Here is a 13,507-nt window from a genome sequence, read left to right as displayed (position 1 = left end):
GATGGTCAATGATAAAAGTAGAATTAAGTCTGTAATTGACCCTGGGGCTGTGATCTGTTCATCTTTGTGTATATAGATGAGCGAACCCATCTGGTGATCAGTCTGGGCATGTGAATAACCAGGGGAGTGGTAGACTGGGGGCACCAGGATGTTTTGGTGTCTAAGGTACCTCTTCCTAGTATACGGACACCAGTACTATAGATGACACATTATAGTTGTCGGGCCTGGTACAGAATTTGTACTGGGGCTCAGGATCTTTATGTTACACCTCTAGAGCCTCAGCTTTGTTTTTGACACTCCGTGGACCCATTCTGCTTGCTATGCTATGCAGTTCCTCAGGGGCGGGGCCATCTTGTACAGGTTACAACCGAGGCTGGGTCCTCTCCCCCTGCTTTATCTGTGTTTTTGCCCCTTTGTTCCACAGTCCTGAACAGCAAAGGTGCGCTCTTGTCGAGATACCCCACTGCTATTACGTAGACATGTCAGGAGGAGTTCACGTAACATAGATTTCTCCTTTAAATGTTTTAAGGCGGCGATACGAAGAAGAGTTAAATCAGCAGAAAAAAATTGGCGTGATGATAAAGGCAGTTAGGGGAATAATAAAGGTAGTTAGCGGCGCGGTTATAGGAGTGTGCGGCGGATTTATAGGATCAGTTAACAAAACGCTTATTTTCAACGTATTTAATTATTTCATTGATCTGATTATCTCCAGCGGCAACAACAACCGGGGATACAGTGTATAGAATTCCAATAATTACCCCTGTGCTCCGGCTCGGTGCCCCCCTCATGGCAATGACTATACTTTATCTGGTGTACGATCTTATAGGAGCTTTACTTATGGTGCTTACATTAGAAGGTGACCTTCCTAGTCCTCAGACCCCGACACAAAGCTGTTCTATATTCCATGTGACTGTCCCTTTAAGACCCTTATGCATGAATTCTGCTGTCCCAGCTCTTCAGGGAAGACACGAGACTCCGTCGTCAATCACCCAACCCCAGCGAGATGATTGGATAAAACCGCAGCTTATTCCCCTAGAGCCAAATACAAGAATCTTCCGGACAAAATGACCTTTCCTGAACTTCTTTATGTATCTGCAGATGGAATAAAAGGCAATAATACGGCTAAACGGTCACCAGTGCCGCAATAGTCACCAGAGGCCTCATGGTACAGGGAGCTGTGTGTATCTATCTATCTATCTATCTATCTATCTATCTATCTATCTATCTATCTCCTATCTATCTATCTATCTATCTATCTCCTATCTATCTATCTATCTATCTATCTATCTATCTATCTATCTATCTATCTATCATCTCCTATCTATCTATCTATCTATCTATCTATCTCCTATCTATCTATCTCTCTATCTCTCTATCTATCTATCTATCTATCTATCTCCTATCTATCTATCTATCTATCTATCTATCTATCTATCTATCTATCTATCTCCTATCTATCTATCTATCTATCTATCTATCATCTCCTATCTATCTATCTATCTATCTATCTATCTCCTATCTATCTATCTATCTATCTATCTATCTATCTATCTATCTCCTATCTATCTATCTATCTATCTATCTATCTCCTATCTATCTATCTATCTATCTATCTATCTATCTATCTATCTATCTATCATCTCCTATCTATCTATCTATCTATCTATCTATCTATCTATCTATCTATCTCCTATCTATCTATCTATCTATCTCCTATCTATCTATCTATCTATCTATCTATCTATCTATCTATCTATCTCCTATCTATCTATCTATCTATCTATCTATCTACCTACCTATCTCCTATCTATCTATCTATCTATCTATCTATCTATCTCCTATCTATCTATCTATCTATCTATCTATCTATCTATCTATCATCTATCTATCTATCTATCTATCTATCTATCTATCTATCTATCGGATGGGGCGGTCACGTATATATTTACCTGTGATGTCACAGGGGCGAGGAGGATTGGGCAGGTCCCCACTGTTTACATCCCAGGCACATACAATTACAATATCAATATGAAAACCTAATATGGTGCCACATACTGGAGATGACCCTTCCCCAACCCAGGACCAGTCTAGAATCCCATTGATCCTTCAGAATTTCAATCCGAATCCTCCCCATGGTCGGCCATAGACTCTGGCACCACTGGACGACCTCCATTACCTAGATAGTAATTTCCTTGAAGACAGGACTGAATGATCCCAGACATGGGAAAACATCTTACAGTTAAAGGTCCAATGGCAGGAAGCTGAATTATCAGGGCAGATACTGTTCATCCTGTGATTATCTCGGACAATGGACGTCCTGACCTCCTACACACAGAGCTCGATCCCAGCCAGTCCCTGCTCCGCGTCTCACAATGGGAGTGTGGAGGTGAAAATTAATGTCACACTTATCACCCCATCAGTCTGCGCTAAAAATGTCTCCGCCAAAGCTATAAATATTATTACCGAAGAGATGATCTCAGAAATAACCACATGACCGATCACAAGCGCCATAGCATCATGGAAATAGGCACATCTTAAAGGGGAGGTCCACATCTGGTCACTATTGTACAGCTGATATGTAATATTAAAGGGGTTCTCCAGCTTCCAAAAATTACCTGCAAATATATCCACAGCAGAGCTAAATCCCCCCTGCTCCCTTGTGCAGCCTTTGCCTGGCTTTATTGTACTTGCTGCCCCCCTCCCACATGGACATAATACATGGGAGGGGGGGGGAGTGAGCAAAACATCACAACATCATGTGACCTCTGATGGGATTTCATTGCAGGGGAGAGCAGGCAGATGCATCATGGGAAATGTAGTTGTCTATAGACTCCTGGCCCAGAACTGTAATTCCTGGACAACCCCTTTAATGACAGTGACTACACCATATCATTTCAGAATGGTATATACAAAGAGATGAAGGTGTAAAGTGTTCTATCTGTTCTTATAGAAGGAGACAGGTCTTGTGAGGTCGCCATCAGTGCCGAGAAGACAGTGCCAAGGCAGGACCCAAGTAGACATGACCTGACTGTCTGGAGACTCGCCAATCCAGTGGCACCTCTGACTCCCACGCACTGCCATTCACTGGAGACAACTAGCATTGTCCTGCTCATGTCTGGTGCCCATAGGAAGGACGGGGAGGGGATGTGGCATTCACCCGGGTACCAGCCACAGCCACATATACTGTTATATTAGATACTGTCACACCCAATAATTGTAGAATATCCGCAACGCAGAAAAACGTAACGATCAAACATCAAACCAAACCCACCAATAATCCAACATGGTGTGAACATGGAAATAACTAGCAAGTATAGAAGCCATAGGACCCAACAAAGATAGAAATGACTATGGACAATGGGTGGGGCAGAAAAAGTTCAATGTGATTCCATTATAAGATATTATATAGATATATAATAACTATAATAATATCTATATATATATATAATATTATATAGATACATAATAACCTAAGCTGTGCACATTATCTATATACAGCATATGTACTGTGACATCACTGTGTGTATTATCTCTGTACTGTGACATCACTGTGTATTATCTCTGTACTGTGACATCACTGTGTGTATTATCCTGTACTGTAACATCACTGTGTGTATTATCCTGTACTGTGACATCACTGTGTGTATTATCCTGTACTGTGACATCACTGTGTGTATTATCCTGTACTGTGACATCACTGTGTGTATTATCCTGTACTGTGACATCACTGTGTGTATTATCCTGTACTGTGACATCACTGTGTGTATTATCCTGTACTGTGACATCACTGTGTGTATTATCCTGTACTGTGACATCACTGTGTGTATTATCCTGTACTGTGACATCACTGTGTGTATTATCCTGTACTGTGACATCACTGTGTGTATCATCCTGTACTGTGACATCACTGTGTATTATCTCTGTACTGTGACATCACTGTGTGTATTATCCTGTACTGTGACATCACTGTGTGTATTATCCCTGTACTGTGACATCACTGTGTGTATTATCCTGTACTGTGACATCACTGTGGGTATTATCCCTGTACTGTGACATCACTGTGTGTATTATCCTGTACTGTGACATCACTGTGTGTATTATCTCTGTACTGTGAAATCACTGTGTGTATTATCCTGTACTGTGACATCACTGTGTGTATTATCCTGTACTGTGACATCACTGTGTGTATTATCCTGTACTGTGACATCACTGTGTGTATTATCTCTGTACTGTGACATCACTGTGTGTATTATCCCTGTACTGTGACATCACTGTGTGTATTATCCCTGTACTGTGACATCACTGTGTGTATTATCCTGTACTGTGACATCACTGTGTGTATTATCCCTGTACTGTGACATCACTGTGTATTATCCCTGTACTGTGACATCACTGTGTGTATTATCCTGTACTGTGACATCACTGTGTGTATTATCCCTGTACTGTGACATCAGTGTGTATTATCCCTGTACTGTGACATCACTGTGTGTATTATCCTGTACTGTGACATCACTGTGGGTATTATCCCTGTACTGTGACATCACTGTGTGTATTATCCTGTACTGTGACATCACTGTGTGTATTATCTCTGTACTGTGAAATCACTGTGTGTATTATCCTGTACTGTGACATCACTGTGTGTATTATCCTGTACTGTGACATCACTGTGTGTATTATCCTGTACTGTGACATCACTGTGTGTATTATCTCTGTACTGTGACATCACTGTGTGTATTATCCCTGTACTGTGACATCACTGTGTGTATTATCCCTGTACTGTGACATCACTGTGTGTATTATCCTGTACTGTGACATCACTGTGTGTATTATCCCTGTACTGTGACATCACTGTGTATTATCCCTGTACTGTGACATCACTGTGTGTATTATCCTGTACTGTGACATCACTGTGTGTATTATCCCTGTACTGTGACATCAGTGTGTATTATCCCTGTACTGTGACATCACTGTGTGTATTATCCTGTACTGTGACATCACTGTGTGTATTATCTCTGTACTGTGACATCACTGTGTGTATTATCCTGTACTGTGACATCACTGTGTGTATTATCTCTGTACTGTGACATCACTGTGTGTATTATCCTGTACTGTGACATCACTGTGTGTATTATCTCTGTACTGTGACATCACTGTGTGTATTATCCTGTACTGTGACATCACTGTGTGTATTATCCTGTACTGTGACATCACTGTGTGTATTATCTCTGTACTGTGACATCACTGTGTGTATTATCCTGTACTGTGACATCACTGTGTATTATCTCTGTACTGTGACATCACTGTGTGTATTATCCTGTACTGTGACATCACTGTGTGTATTATCCTGTACTGTGACATCACTGTGTATTATCTCTGTACTGTGACATCACTGTGTGTATTATCCTGTACTGTGACATCACTGTGTGTATTATCCTGTACTGTGACATCACTGTGTGTATTATCCCTGTACTGTGACATCACTGTGTGTATTATCTCTGTACTGTGACATCACTGTGTGTATTATCCTGTACTGTGACATCACTGTGTGTATTATCCTGTACTGTGACATCACTGTGTGTATTATCTCTGTACTGTGACATCACTGTGTGTATTATCCTGTACTGTGACATCACTGTGTGTATTATCCCTGTACTGTGACATCACTGTGTGTATTATCTCTGTACTGTGACATCACTGTGTGTATTATCTCTGTACTGTGACATCACTGTGTGTATTATCTCTGTACTGTGACATCACTGTGTGTATTATCCTGTACTGTGACATCACTGTGTGTATTATCCCTGTACTGTGACATCACGGTGTGTATTATCCTGTACTGTGACATCACTGTGTGTATTATCTCTGTTCTGTGACATCACTGTGTGTATTATCCCTGTACTGTGACATCACTGTGTGTATTATCTCTGTACTGTGACATCACTGTGTGTATTATCCTGTACTGTGACATCACTGTGTGTATTATCCTGTACTGTGACATCACTGTGTGTATTATCTCTGTACTGTGACATCACTGTGTGTATTATCCTGTACTGTGACATCACTGTGTGTATTATCCCTGTACTGTGACATCACTGTGTGTATTATCTCTGTACTGTGACATCACTGTGTGTATTATCTCTGTACTGTGACATCACTGTGTGTATTATCTCTGTACTGTGACATCACTGTGTGTATTATCCTGTACTGTGACATCACTGTGTGTATTATCCCTGTACTGTGACATCACGGTGTGTATTATCCTGTACTGTGACATCACTGTGTGTATTATCTCTGTACTGTGACATCACTGTGTGTATTATCCTGTACTGTGACATCACTGTGTGTATTATCTCTGTTCTGTGACATCACTGTGTGTATTATCCTGTACTGTGACATCACTGTGTGTATTATCCCTGTACTGTGACATCACGGTGTGTATTATCCTGTACTGTGACATCACTGTGTGTATTATCTCTGTACTGTGACATCACTGTGTGTATTATCCTGTACTGTGACATCACTGTGTGTATTATCTCTGTTCTGTGACATCACTGTGTGTATTATCCTGTACTGTGACATCACTGTGTGTATTATTCTGTACTGTGACATCACTGTGTGTATTATCTCTGTACTGTGACATCACTGTGTGTATTATCCTGTACTGTGACATCACTGTGTGTATTATCCTGTACTGTGACATCACTATGTGTATTATCCTGTACTGTGACATCACTGTGTGTATTATCCTGTACTGTGACATCACTGTGTGTATTATCCTGTACTGTGACATCACTATGTGTATTATCCTGTACTGTGACATCACTGTGTGTATTATCTCTGTACTGTGACATCACTGTGTGTATTATCCTGTACTGTGACATCACTGTGTGTATTATCCTGTACTGTGACATCACTGTGTGTATTATCCTGTACTGTGACATGGATTCTGTCACCATGACAACCCACCATTCGTCACAGCCACCTCAATGCCATCTTCATTACCATACACAGCCTACGTTCTGCCACATTGGGGTGTAATGACTGATTCTATTATAGAAAAAAATAACTGGACTCAGAGCTGAGGGGTGAGGGGGATGAATGAAGGAGGTCAGAGGAAGGGACGTGTCCGAGCTGCTTGAAATTCCAAAATAGACAGAGGAATGATTAGCACATAAGTCTTCCATTGATAGTCTCACAAATCCTCGCCCAGGACTTGTTCTGCCAGGATACAGGCCCGGAGAGCCAGATCTACAAATTAACATGGAACAGCTGGCATGCAGCGACATCCCACAGACCCGACAGGCGTCAGCCCCGAGTGTCGAGACCTGTGTCCAGTTATTACATTAATGATAATGTGACATTATATACTGCGTAGGAAACACGCATAACAAATCCGATATTCACAAGAACAGGAATTCCATCATATTAGGAAAATATGGGACTGGTACATAGAAGTATACACAAATCTGTAGGGGGCAGTATTATAGTAGTTATATTCTGGTACATAGGAACAGTATTATAGTAGTTATATTCTTGTACATAGGAGTAGTATTATAGTAGTTATATTCTGGTACATAGGAACAGTATTATAGTAGTTATATTCTTGTACATAGGAGTAGTATTATAGTAGTTATATTCTTGTACATAGGAGTAGTATTATAGTAGTTATATTCTTGTACATAGGAGCAGTATTATAGTAGTTATATTCTTGTACATAGGAGTAGTATTATAGTAGTTATATTCTTGTACATAGGAGTAGTATTATAGTAGTTATATTCTTGTACATAGTAGTATTATAGTAGTTATATTCCTGTACATAGGGGCAGTATTATAGTAGTTATATTCTTGTACATAGGAGGTAGTATTATAGTAGTTATATTCTTGTATATAGGAGGTAGTATTATAGTAGTTATATTCTGGTACATAGGAACAGTATTATAGTAGTTATATTCTTGTACATAGGAGTAGTATTATAGTAGTTATATTCCTGTACATAGGGGCAGTATTATAGTAGTTATATTCTTGTACATAGGAGGTAGTATTATAGTAGTTATATTCTTGTACATAGGAGCAGTATTATAGTAGTTATATTCTTGTACATAGGAGCAGTATTATAGTAGTTATATTCTTGTACATAGGAGCAGTATTATAGTAGTTATATTCTTGTACATAGGAGCAGTATTATAGTAGTTATATTCTTGTACATAGGAGTAGTATTATAGTAGTTATATTCCTGTACATAGGAGTAGTATTATAGTAGTTATATTCTTGTACATAGGAGCAGTATTATAGTAGTTATATTCTTGTATATAGGAGTAGTATTATAGTAGTTATATTCTTGTACATAGGAGTAGTATTATAGTAGTTATATTCTTGTACATAGGAGGTAGTATTATAGTAGTTATATTCTTGTACATAGGAGTAGTATTATAGTAGTTATATTCTTGTACATAGGAGGTAGTATTATAGTAGTTATATTCTTGTACATAGGAGTAGTATTATAGTAGTTATATTCTTGTACATAGGAGTAGTATTATAGTAGTTATATTCTTGTACATAGGAGGTAGTATTATAGTAGTTATATTCTTGTACATAGGAGGTAGTATTATAGTAGTTATATTCTTGTACATAGGAGTAGTATTATAGTAGTTATATTCTTGTACATAGGAGGTACTATTATAGCAGTTATTTTCCTGTACATAGGGGGCAGTATTATAATATGGCTTCTTTCATCGCTTTTATTATTTTGGTCTCATTTGCAAGAATACAATGGTCATATTCTTCCGGGCTCTCTATAGCTCCATTGATCTTCCTCAGGATAGCGCACGATTTCTCTGTATATAAACCTCCACAATGCTCTTCTTTCTCTCTTATCTTCCCGCAGTCACCAGCACAATATACAGCAGAGTCTCCTGAGGGTCCAGATCTGTGACTTTGCTCCCGCTCAATGGGGTCGCCCTTTACTCAGATCTGTGATAATACTGGACCATGAAACCTGCTGCAATTAGTGGGCGGTTAATTATGTATGTGACAATGTGTTTAGGTTTCTCACTTTCATGCACATTAAAGCTGTTGTGAACGTGTTTTAACATTGATTATTTATATGCGGCATCTCCTGTGTATTGTTACGGCCATCACCACCAGGTCCCTGCACCACCTTATAAGTCTATACTGTGGGTTCAAACCTATTCCCTTTATTTATTCATCGCCCATTATGTACATGACGACATATACTGCAGTGATGTACACAGGGGGATCGCATCACTTTCCTTCGCACTCTCCTATATTATCCGTGCAGTCGTTTTCTTGTTTGGATTCACACCCATTGCCCCCATATTGCAAGATGGCCATGGTCACAATGGAGTCAGGGCTAGCACTTCAACATCCTAAGTACTATTCACATCAGAATCGTTCACTTACCATGTGCAGGCGCCGCAACGTTTCTACGTATCTGGAAGAAAACACAAGATCCTTATCATTTATATACCTTCAATCTGGCATTCAGTAATTCAGAATATTTGATAATTTGGCATGTAACAATCACACACTGCGAGTCCAGGGAATTCTGTATTTATGTTATTACCTTCATTATAGACACATATTAATTATGTAACAATGTAGCAGAGTTTTGTAACTTGTGATTCTCTACTTGCATTGGAACTACAACTCTCGCCAGGTCCTGATACATGTTGGGAGCTGTAAGGTGCGGCCATCATACTCATCCTATATCTATAGGTTCCTATACAGGCTTTCGTATACTTACACTTTCTCTGATGTCACCAGCTCCTCCACAATATTCAGAGCTCTTGTCGGTCCGTCCTTCTAAATCGGGACAGAGAAAAGTCACAGTGTTAATACCAAGAATAATATTGGGATAGGGCAGTGATTTTCTGAGTCTGGAAAAGCTGAGTGACAATTATAGTCACCATGATAGGTTCTGAAGTAGGAGTTACTCAGCTTTTCCAGGATCCTGAAATCTGTTAAATACAGACTGGGGCATTACTGGGGGATCAGGGCAGATATCTGTAACCCCTTCCCCCATGGGCCATGCTGAGTCTGCACTAGTCTTATCCTAATCTGCAGCTCTCTGTTATCTGCTGCTGTGACCCCTGACTGACCCCCGCTCCTTGTCATTAGTCGGGGTCCTCATGAGACGACTACTGCTGCAGATACTGGACGAGCGTCAGGAACTCCGACGTCTCCTGTGTGACAACTGAGGGTCAATTTATAAGGAATTATTACATTAAAGGCTTAGATACAGCAGCTTAGCAGAATAGATCATGCATTAAGGGTTTAGATACAGCAGCTCAGAAGTATGTATCACATGTTATAGGCTTAGATACAGTAACTCATCAAACAGTATCGCGCTTAATAATTTTAGATACATAAGCTCAGCAGACATTATCAAACATAATAAGTGATTAATGTATGACAGCAAACACATACTTAGATACAGCTCAGCAGGCAGTACTTCACATGATAGAGATTAGATACACTGGCTGAGCAGACAGTAACATACATGGTAGGCTTAGATACATCAGCTCAGCAGACAGTATCACATATGGGAGTCTTGGTAAGATTAGCAATAGTCACAAATGACAGGTTTAGATACGCGGCATATCCACCAAACTGTCTGGACAATCTTTGTAACTTTTTATCTTAAGATCTCGAGAATATCCCGTGAGGGCGGAGAGCGCGCGCTGTGATCTTATTTATCGAGACATTGCCACATCTGTCTGACCACGTCTGTCTCGGTATATAAGAACTGCCCCATCCAGACACTGCAGGAGATTTATCGCCCGTCTCAGGGTATAGCGCCCTTTATTGGCCGAGTGACAGATTATATGGCTTTTATATGGACGGCAAATTTCATTTCTTCCCAGGATGCGAACAATAAATCTATGGTTTATGATCAGGAAAAAGAGACAAAGCAAAGGGAAAGAAACCGCAGAGGAGAAGAAAGAGATAGATAGATAGATAGATAGATAGATAGATAGGAGATAGATAGATAGATAGATAGATAGATAGATAGATAGATAGATAGGAGATAGATAGATAGATAGATAGATAGATAGATAGGAGATAGATAGATAGATAGATAGATAGATAGGAGATAGATAGATAGATAGATAGATAGATAGATAGATAGATAGGAGATAGATAGATAGGAGATAGATAGATAGATAGATAGATAGATAGATAGATAGATAGGAGATAGATAGATAGGAGATAGATAGATAGATAGATAGATAGATAGGAGATAGATAGATAGATAGATAGATAGATAGATAGATAGATAGATAGATAGGAGATAGATAGATAGGAGATAGATAGATAGATAGGAGATAGATAGATAGATAGATAGATAGATAGATAGATAGATAGATAGATGATAGATAGATAGATAGATAGATAGATAGATAGGAGATAGATAGATAGATAGATAGATAGATAGGTAGATAGATAGATAGGAGATAGATAGATAGGAGATAGATAGGAGACAGATAGATAGATAGATAGATAGATAGATAGATAGGAGATAGATAGATAGGAGATAGATAGATAGATAGATAGATAGATAGATAGGAGATAGATAGATAGATAGATAGATAGATAGATAGATAGATGATAGATAGATGATAGATAGATAGATAGATAGATAGATAGATAGATAGATAGATAGATGATAGATAGATAGATAGATAGATAGATAGATAGATAGATAGATACCTGGTGATCTCACATATGTCATGTATTCCACCGTTTACACAATGGAGCCGGGCATGGTGTCTGGCATGGTGTTGGGGTTATAATGAGGGCGCACTGGGCACTCCGCACGTCCTCATATCGCCACTGTTGTTTGTGCCAAGTTTTCGGGGAGGCCCCACTTCCACTGCTCGTATACATGTGAGATAACCCTTTGATTGATATGTCTTAGTGCCCCTCAGCCCGGGCTTTGTAGTCAGGGGTGCCCTTAATGGCATGTTGGGGAGGAAATGCCCAGAACGGCTGACAGCTGCCAACATTAACCCTTACAGGAGCCGCCAGCATTAACCCTTACAGGAGCCGCCAGCATTAACCCTTACAGGAGCCGCCAGCATTAACCCTTACAGGAGCCGCCAGCATTAACACTTACAGGAGCCGCCAGCTTCAGCCTCTCTGCAAAATAGTCAACTTTTTAAAACTAACTAATCTCCAATAAATGTTGGCACCCAGCTTTCTTTGACTTCTGAATGACAAATTTTCTATGTTGTTGGATGTAACAGGGACGGCTGCTGTTGCTTTGGGTATCTAGGCAAGAAATACATGGATGAATTAATGGAAAAACAGCGCCACACTTGTCCACGGGTTGTTTGTGGTACTGCAGCTTATTCCCATTCACTTCAATAGACTTGAGTTACAATACTAGACACAACCCCTGTACTGAGGCCTGTGTATAGAGGTCATCTCTCCCCCCATATGAGGCATCTAGACACTTATGTGGAAGTGCAGCTCTGGGGATAGGGATTACAGTTGATGGCGGAGACGTAGGAGAGAATTATGGGATGAGGCAGCAAGCCACTAAGGGAATGGACCCTGGAGGTGCCCGGAGGTCATAGGGAGGAACTGAAAACGTACAATAACGGAGCCTTATAAGAGTCTATTCTCACTGCGACTGGGCAGGTACATGTGATAATTTCTGCATGAAAATAAAGCAAGTGGTGTCAGGTAAATGTGGTCACCGCCGCTGTGACTGATGTCAATGTCAGCGCTCAATAATATTATCAAGGAATCAATGGCCTCTGTTCATAAATGTGTCGGGTCGAAAGACACGGTGTAATATTCTGTTTATAGGACTGAGAGGTCACAAAAACCTATAATGTTACCCAAACTCTTCACAGATCACAAACACCGCTCTACTACACCAGAGGACTCCGTCCTGGCTGCATATGGTCTATTCAGCATTACAGTACGTAACACATACAGCTCTGCTACTCCTGACTGTATCACACAGGATAGGATTAGATACACAGCTCAGTATACAGTATCACACAGGATAGGATTAGATACACAGCCCAGTATACAGTATCACACAGGATAGGATTAGATACACAGCCCAGTATACAGTATCACACAGGATAGGATTAGATACACAGCTCAGTATACAGTATCACCCAGGATAGGATTAGATACACAGCTCGGTATACTGTATCACACAGGATAGAATTAGATACACGGCTCAGTATATAGTATCACACAGGATAGGATTAGATACACAGCTCAGTATACAGTATCACACAGGATAGGATTAGATACACAGCTCAGTATACAGTATCACACAGGATAGGATTAGATATACAGCTCAGTACACAGTATCACACAGGATAGGATTAGATACAGCTCAGTATACAGTATCACACAGGATAGGATTAGATACACAGCTCAGTATACAGTATCACACAGGATAGGATTAGATACACAACTCAGTATACAGTATCACACAGGATAGGATTAGATACACAGCTCA

At 39.9% G+C, this 13,507-nt stretch overlaps 1 protein-coding gene across 2 annotated transcripts in view; it reads right to left on the bottom strand.

Moving 5' to 3' along the window:
- The window catches only part of FGD5 (FYVE, RhoGEF and PH domain containing 5), an 88,026-nt gene that overhangs the window by 34,228 nt on the left and 40,291 nt on the right, over positions 1 to 13,507 (bottom strand). For both annotated transcript variants that reach the window (XM_075286603.1, XM_075286605.1), the window contains exons 4-5: positions 9,764 to 9,822; positions 9,421 to 9,451 (exon numbers count right to left, since the gene is read on the bottom strand). In XM_075286603.1, coding sequence (XP_075142704.1) covers positions 9,421 to 9,451; positions 9,764 to 9,822 — 90 coding nt within the window. The remainder of the gene's footprint in view (positions 1 to 9,420; positions 9,452 to 9,763; positions 9,823 to 13,507) is intronic.

Source organism: Leptodactylus fuscus, chromosome 9, assembly GCF_031893055.1.
Source record: "Leptodactylus fuscus isolate aLepFus1 chromosome 9, aLepFus1.hap2, whole genome shotgun sequence".
NCBI lineage: Eukaryota > Metazoa > Chordata > Amphibia > Anura > Leptodactylidae > Leptodactylus > Leptodactylus fuscus.
The sequence above is the reverse complement of the archived record's forward strand: the minus strand, read 5'-3'. Positions and strand labels throughout refer to the sequence as shown.